The sequence below is a fragment of the Pelophylax lessonae genome, assembly GCF_965119305.1.
Source record: "Pelophylax lessonae genome assembly, chromosome: 3".
Classification (NCBI taxonomy): domain Eukaryota; kingdom Metazoa; phylum Chordata; class Amphibia; order Anura; family Ranidae; genus Pelophylax; species Pelophylax lessonae.
Window position 1 is genome coordinate 687020843 of NC_138770.1, and position 8740 is coordinate 687029582.

At 48.3% G+C, this 8740-nt stretch overlaps 1 protein-coding gene across 1 annotated transcript; it reads left to right on the plus strand.

The window, feature by feature from the left end:
• Window positions 1-2245: 2245 nt before the first annotated feature.
• On the plus strand, window positions 2246-8523 carry LOC309550676 (zinc finger protein 483-like; the record flags this gene model as incomplete). Its single annotated transcript, XM_082251009.1, has 2 exons — window positions 2246-2956; window positions 8503-8523. 2 exons carry the CDS (start codon window positions 2246-2248, stop codon window positions 8521-8523), a joined length of 732 nt encoding a protein of 243 aa, XP_082107135.1.
• Window positions 8524-8740: the final 217 nt, after the last annotated feature.

An 8740-nucleotide genomic window follows, 5' to 3' on the forward strand; every position in this document is an offset into this window, starting at 1 on the left:
AAGATCTTGCAATTGTCGCATGATGTACCTATGGCAGGACATATGGGTATGACTAAAACTTTCAATCTACTCACTAGGCAGTTTTGGTGGCCAGACATGAAGACAACCGTAAAAAAAGTTAGTTTCATCTTGTGATATATGTGCAAGGTCTAAAATTGACAACACGAAACCATCGGGGTTACTTTGTAGTTTACCGATACCCCAGGTTCCGTGGGAAGTGGTATCCTTAGACTTCATAGTGGAACTACCACCTTCCAAAGGATTCAACACCATCTTGGTGTCAGTGGACCATCTGACCAAGATGGCACATTTCACTCCTATCTGAAAACTACCTTCATCCAAACAAACAGCGGAATTACTTGTGAAACATGTCTTTAAGTTACATGGTATTCCAAAAACATTGCTGTCTGACCGTGGTTCACAATTCATCTCAAAGTTTTGGCTAGCTCTATGTCAGATACTACGAATAGAGCGTAAACTTACTTCTCCCTACCACCCTCAGACCAACGGACAGACAGAGAGAGTTAACCAGTGCATTGAGCAGTATCTGCGTTGCTATACTTCGTACCTACAGGACGATTGGGCAAATCTCCTCCCGCTGGCGTAATTCGCCTATAACAACGCGACTCATAGCACTACTAAACAAAGTCCATTCTACTTATGGGTTTCATCCCACACTCCTTCCACCACGTATTTTGCCATCAAGTAATCCAGTGGCATCTGATTATCTTACCCAGATAAAGGATTCTCTGGGATTACTCAACAATACCATATCACATGCTCATAGCCAACAAAAGAGGTACTACGACCCCTGTAGGAAACCCTCTCCCCAATATGCCATTGGGGATCTTGTTTGGCTTTCTACAAAAAATCTGAGATTAAAGATCCCTAGTAAGAAACTTGGACCTCTATTCCTGGGACCTTTCCCAATACAGAAGCTTATTGGAAAAGCAGCTGTACAACTCACATTACCAACAGACCTCAAGATACATCCCATCTTCCATGTGTCCCTACTGAAGCCCCATGTTCCTAACCAAGGAATAAGGCCTACTATCTCACCTCCACCTCCTGTACAAGTGGAGAAGAATTTGAGATAAAGGAGATTTTGGATTCCTGTATCCATAGAAGAAAACTACAGTATCTAGTACGTTGGAAGAACTATGGGCCCCAAGATGACACCTGGCTGGATACCTCCGATATACATGCCCCTAGACTGATTCGCAATTTCCACTCGAAATATCCAGAGAAACCAGTTCTAGAGGCCTTCCGGAGCCGGCCTTAAGGGGGGGGGTACTGTAATGTTCTGGTACCTCTGGTACCCTTCTTTCCACATTTCTCGCTTACTAATTGCGTCCCATTTTGTTATTCAAGAGACGCATACACCTTTAAGACCGGATGACATCATTGCTGAGCGCCGCTATGAGCGGTGTGACGGTATGCGAGGTGAGATAGTGGATAATCGCTATGTTTCACCTCGCATACGTTCGGTGGTGAGAGACTGAACCGGAATCCGGCCTGGGTTTTTCCAGCCTCTGTGACAGGCTAGGTTCCGGTCCAGAGATTGTGATTTACCTGAGTCCATGCTCAGGTGGACTTTAAATTAACAGGAAAAGAGCACAGAAATGCTCTGGCCTGCCTGAGAGAGGAGCTGTGTGTGGACTTTCAAAAGAACAGGTTTGCTTTACTATGTGTTTTGTGGTTGATGGGGACCAGCCCCACACTGTATAGTGACGATAACCATTGTTTAGTTTAGTGCCGGACGGCAAGGATTTATTTTATTGTTTTGTGGTTTTTTTTGTATCTTTGCAAACCTCTGTTGAAATAAAGCTGGCAATCCACCAGACTTTAAAGAAACTACCTGTGTGCTGGCCTTAAGTTCCTGTGAAAGGTGATCCCTGTGATCTAATCTCCCACACGTGGTGGACTCAGCGGGCACTTTCTAAAGATGGAGGAAATGCTAAAGGCCCTGCTACAGGCCAATGCAGCTCAGCGAGAAACAAACTGCCAAATCGCAGAGGCCGCTAGAGCACAACAGGTGGCTACTGCAGCACAACTGGCAGCACAACAGGAGGCTACTACAGCACAACTGGCAGCACAACAGGAGGCTACTGCAGCACAACAGGCAGCCCAGCAGGAGATGAACCGCCAAATCGCAGAGGCCGCTAGAGCACAACAGGAGGTTGCTACAGCACAACAGGCAGCACAACAGGAGGTTGCTGCAGCACAACAGGCAGCCCAGCAGGAGATGAACCGGCAGTTTGCAGAGGCTCTGCTGGAGTTAAAGAAAGAATTTGCATCTCCTGTACTAGCTGAACCAAAATTGGTACGTGCCTCGTACCACCTGCAAAAGATGACACCGGCCGATGATGTGGAAGCATACCTGGCGACTTTTGAGAGAGTCGCTGTCCGTGAAGGTTGGCCAAACAAACAGTGGGCGGGTCTGTTAGCCCCATTTCTGACAGGAGAATCGCAAAAAGCGTTTTTTGACCTGGACCCAGATAAGGCCCAGGACTATGAGACTCTGAAAGTGGAGATACTCGCGCGCTTGGGTGTCACCATGGCAGTCCGGGCCCAGCGCGTGCATCAGTGGACCTATTCCAGCAGCAAGCCACCCCGTTCTCAAATGTTTGACCTGGTCCACCTCACCAAAAAGTGGTTGCAACCAGAGACCTTGACGGGCCCCCAGATCGTGGAGCGTGTGGTAATGGACCAGTACCTGCTCGCTCTCCCTGCTGCTCTGAGGAAGTGGGTCGGACAGGGGGACCCCAAAACTGCAACCGAATTGGTGGACCTAGTGGAGAGGTACAGTGCTACGGAGGACTTGGTGAACCCGTCTACGCCCCACTTCAGTGTGTCTAGGGGTGCAAGATCGCCCAGCGGTTCTGGTAAGACTGTTCCAGGGTTCAGGTGCATGGGGAAACTAGATAAGACTGTTGTTGCAGCTAATGAGACAAGGGTCCTAGGCCTGGAGACTGGCCAAAGAAGCCAGGAAGGTCTTTGGGACCACTAAGAGGACTGGGGATAGAGCACATACAGTGTTTCCGCTGCCATGCATTTGGGCATATCGCTGCAAACTGTCCTATAAATGATGAACCTATGCAATGCGATTTTGCTTATAGGAAAAGACGCATATCTTTGTTTGCACAGGTCGCATATACTGCTTCATGTCAGAGTCGCATTGAAAAGCAAATGTGTGTTATTGCAGTGGATGGAAAGCCGCTCACAGCCCTGCTAGACTCTGGAAGTGTAGTGACCCTAGTCAGAACTGATTGTGTAAATCCCACAAAATTACACCCCAGCACTATTGGGGTCATTTGCATCCATGGGGACACTCGGGACTACCAGACAGCAGTGGTTGAGGTTGATACCCCTTGGGGCAGTGTGACCCATTCAGTGGGGTTGGTGCCTTCGCTACTTCATGAAGCTTTAGTGGGGAGGGATTTCCCCCATTTTTGGAGGTTGTGGGAGAACAAGGGGAGGCTGGTGGAGAGAGCTCCCCCTGCTCTGGAAGCACAAGAACTCTCACCAGACCCTTTTTGCCAAAAGGAAGGAAACCCTGTTGGGGGAATCGAGGGAGCTGGAGATCCTCTTCCTTTCCCTGTCATGGCTGGGGAGCCGGAGGACCTGGAAGCTAGCTCCCAGCCAGAGGGTAATGAACAGGAGGACATTTCTGGACCTGACAATGAGAGTAGCCAGAATGTGGTACCCGACTTAGAAGTCACGAGAGAGGATTTCTGTACCGAGCAAATACAAGATGTCACCCTCCTTAGAGCCAGAGAAAACACTAAGATGGTGGATGGGGAACCAGTAGATCCTCACTGGGCGGTGTCTTTTCCCTACATGGCCATTAAAAACAATTTACTGTATCAGGTGATAAAACGGGGAGAGGATGAGGTTGAACAGCTGCTGGTTCCCAAACCCTTCCGCAGGTTGGTCCTAGACCTGGCCCATGGTCATGTAATGGGGGGACATCTCGGTATCGAAAAGACCAGGGAGAGAATCACCCAGAGATTTTTCTGGCCCGGGTTGCATGCAGATGTCAGGGGGTACTGTGAATCATGCCCTGAGTGCCAAATGTCGGCACCATCGCCCCATTTTCGCAGTCCCCTGGTCCCTCTAGCAATCATCGAGGTTCCTTTTGAGAGGATCGGCATGGACCTGGTGGGGCCGGTAGTGAAGTCTGCCAGGGGTCACCAGCATATTCTGGTAATCCTAGACTATGCGACACGCTATCCTGAGGCCATACCCTTGCGTAATACTTCCGCTAAGGCTATCGCCAAGGAGTTAGTCCAGGTGTTTCGTCGAGTGGGAATCCCAAAACAGATCTTAACCGATCAGGGCACCCCATTTATGTCCAGGGTTACCAAGGAACTGTGTAGATTATATTAAATCTCCTATCTCCGTACCTCTGTCTACCACCCCCAAACGGATGGTTTGGTCGAAAGATTTAATAAAACCTTGAAAAGTATGCTAAAAAAGGTGGTTGACAAAGATGGGAGAAATTGGGATTTTTTGCTCCCATATCTTATGTTTTCCATACGAGAGGTTCCGCAAGCATCCACAGGCTATTCTCCCTTTGAGCTCTTGTATGGTAGACATCCCAGGGGGCTGCTGGATGTTGCCAAAGAAACATGGGAAGGTGAGGCCACCCCATATAGACGCGTCATAGAGCATATCTCCCTGATGCAAGATAGAATCGCTGCTATCCTGCCACTGGTACGAGAACATATGGAGCGAGCGCAGGAGGCCCAGAGGAGGGTCTATGATCGGGGTGCCAGAGTCCGTACTTTCAGCCCCGGGGACAGAGTGTTGGTACTGGTTCCCACGGTTGAAAGTAAGTTTCTAGCCAAGTGGCAGTGTCCCTTTGAAATTATCGAGAGGATAGGAGAGGTCAACTATAAAGTCTACCAACCAGGGAAAAGGAAACCACAACAAATTTATCATGTGAATCTCTTAAAGCTCTGGAAGGACAGAGAGACTTTACTGGCTGCATCTCCGGCCCCAGCAGACCGGGTGCCGGTGACACCTGACGTCCCCATAACAGATTCCCTGTCGGTGGCACAACAAAATGATGTTAGGGGGTTTGTGTACAAAAATAGAGATTTTTTTCTCCCCCTTACCTGGACTGACCAATGTGATCCAGCATGATATAGTGACAGAACCAGGGGTTCGCGTAAATGTAAAGCCATATAGAATCCCAGAGGCCAGGCGAGAGGCAGTCGCAAAGGAAATAAAAAATATGTTAGAGTTGGATGTAATAGAAGAGTCCCACAGTGAGTGGTCGAGTCCCATAGTATTGGTCCCAAAACCTGATGGCACTATCAGGTTTTGTAACGATTTTAGGAAACTCAACAGTGTATCCAAGTTCGATGCATACCCGATGCCTCGGGTCGACGAACTCGTGGACAGGTTGGGACAAGCCCGCTACATAACAACCCTAGATCTAACGAAAGGCTATTGGCAAATACCCCTAACTGAATCAGCCAAAGAGAAGACTGCCTTTTCCACTCCTGAGGGCTCGTTTCAGTACAAGCGGATGCTTTTCGGTCTGCATGGGGCCCCTGCATCCTTCCAGAGAATGATGGACAAAACTTTGAGACCACATCGCTCATACGCAGCTGCTTATTTGGACGATGTGGTCATCCATAGCCTAGATTGGGACTCGCATCTGCCCCGAGTTCAAGCAGTGGTGGATTCCCTTAGGGAAGCAGGTCTCACGGCCAACCCAAAAAAGTGTGCCATAGGCCTGGAGGAGGCCAAATACCTTGGGTATGTTATTGGTCAGGGACTGGTCAAGCCTCAGACCAATTAGATTGAGGCAATTCAAAAGTGGCCCCAACCAGTAAACAAAAAACAAGTTCGGGCCTTCCTAGGCATTACGGGGTATTACCGGCGGTTTATACCTAACTTTGCCACCATTGCCGCCCCTCTGACTGACCTAACGAAGGGTAGAGGGTCGGTCATGGTCAAATGGAATCCTGAAGCTGAGGAGGCGTTTCAGAGGTTAAAGCAGGCCCTTTGTGGACTGCCGGTGCTGGTGACTCCGGACTTCACAAAGGAGTTTGTGGTACAGACTGACGCCTCCGAGGTGGGCCTAGGTGCTGTACTGTCCCAGAACAGAGGTGGTGAGGAGCACCCGGTTGTATACCTGAGCCGAAAGCTAAACAAGCATGAAAAAAACTATGCTATTGTTGAGAAGGAATGTCTTGCTGTTAAGTGGGCTTTGGACTCCCTGAAGTATTACTTGTTGGGGAGGTCGTTTAAGTTGGTCACTGACCATGCTCCCCTAAAATGGATGTGTGACAACAGGGAGAAAAATGGCCGCGTGACAAGATGGTTCCTGGCTCTACAGCCGTTCAAATTTACAGTAGAGCATAGGCCGGGCAAGCTCCAAAACAATGCGGATGCCCTCTCCCGCATGCACTGTATGATTGGGTCTATTGCTCAATCGCCGGCGCTTGAGCAGAGGGGGAGGATATGTGACGGTATGCGAGGTGAGATAGTGGATAATCGCTATGTTTCACCTCGCATATGTTCGGTGGTGAGAGACTGAACCGGAATCCGGCCTGGGTTTTTCCAGCCTCTGTGACAGGCTAGGTTCCGGGCCAGAGATTGTGATTTACCTGAGTCCATGCTCAGGTGGACTTTAAATTAACAGGAAAAGAGCACAGAAATGCTCTGGCCTGCCTGAGAGAGGAGCTGTGTGTGGACTTTCAAAAGAACAGGTTTGCTTTACTATGTGTTTTGTGGGTGATGGGGACCAGCCCCACACTGTATAGTGAGGATAACCATTGTTTAGTTTAGTGCCGGACGGCAAGGATTTATTTTATTGTTTTGTGTTTTTTTTTGTATCTTTGCAAACATCTGCTGAAATAAAGCTGGCAATCCACCAGACTTTAAAGAAACTACCTGTGTGCTGGCCTTAAGTTCCTGTGAAAGGTGATCCCTGTGAGCTAATCTCCCACAGCGGCTATTTCAATCGCCGGCTTTCTCTCACTCATTGCTCGTTCAAACCACATGTTCACCGCACCTTCTCCTGTGAAGTCGGAGCTGCTGGCATTCCCTTTGCTGAACTGAAGCCGGAACCTCGCTGCTGATCCGTATCTCGCTACGGGATCACCTCTCACTATTGGACTCTATTATTACTAACCTATCTAAGTGATAAGTACCCCACAGGGGATTCCTTACTAACTACACTCCTACTGTCATCTACTACAAATACCAGGACTATCTGTATCTATCTATCTCCTATCATCTGCATAGACTGTTAGCTCTTGGGACTACCTACAACTATCCTTGCACTAGGTTACTCTGTCTAAGTATATTCCATCTGTGTCCTCTTACCATCTGCACTATACTTGACATCAGAACCTATCTGCTATTATCACCACCTGCAACTCTCCTTACTACTCCTAAGTGCTCACCATACAATAGCCTGTCTCTCATCTATACTTCTCATATATTCTATCCCTCCATTATAACATCTGATTGAGTATATGTATATTGCATAAACAGGCTGTGCACGGTGATGAAGTCCTGAGAGTTGGATATGTTTGTTCAACAGAATCTCTACAAGGCTACTGAGTGTAATAATTCTGCAGCTGTAAATCCATCCACTAACAAAATCGCATGAATGTTACATCTGCAAACTTTTTATAGTATGCCACCGTGTACCCATCAGGACCCGGTGCCTTACCCACCGGTGTAGTTTTCAATGCTAATTGAAATTCTTCTACAGAAAAACTTTTTCAGAGAACGTTTAGACAATTTTGGGAGATTAGCCTGCTTGATGTACGCCCAGATTCGCTTCCACTTTTCAGAGGGGGGGAGATGGCTAAGGTCACCCTCAACGTGGTAGAGTTTACTGTAAAAATCTCTGAAAGCCTGGGCAATAGCAGGGGATGAGTGAACCATAGGGCCATTGGGGGGCTTCACTTTCTGTATGAAGGCAGCTGTTTTTTGCTCACGAAGTGACCTGGCAAGGAGCCTACCTGGCTTGTCACCCCACTCATAGCGCTTATGGGCAATTAAGTGAAACTGGCTTTTAGTGGCCTTGTCGAGCAATGAGCGTAAAGTCTCCCTAGCCTCTGTCAAAGCCTGCAAATGGGAAATATGCAGAGACAGTTTAAGATTTTTCCAAGTCTGCGACCTTTGTAAGCTGCTCTGCAATCAGTTGACCCTGCTCCCTCTTTCTCCGCGCCCCCAATTCAATCAGTTTGCCCCTCATGGTGGCCTTGTGCGCCTCCCAAATCAGGGAGGGAGGAGCATCATCACAGGCATTATCACTGAAATACTGCGATAAAGCGGACGATAAATAGGCTGCATCCGAGGGGTTAACAAGGAGAGAATTGTTAAGCTTCCAATTAGTGGAGCGGGAGGGCAGAGACGGAAGGAGCAGGGTAGCAATGACCGGTGCATGGTCCGACAGGGTGGAGCAACCTATGGATGCAGGCTTCAAAAAAGGCAAATGATAGTGGTCTATAAATATGTTGTCAATCCTAGAGTAGCAGTCATGGGCCTTAGAAAAGAGGAAAGTCAGCGACCTTGGGATGTAAAATGCGCCAGACATCAATCAGTTGAAGCGCTAATAATTGCTTTTTAAGACGGGCTATTTCTTTGAAAGGGATGTTAGACCTACCCCTAGAGGTGTCAAGGAGAGGATCTAAAACCATGTTGAAGTCGCCAGCAACTATAAGCAGGCCATCAGCGAACTCTGCCAGCTCTGATAATGTTTTGCGTA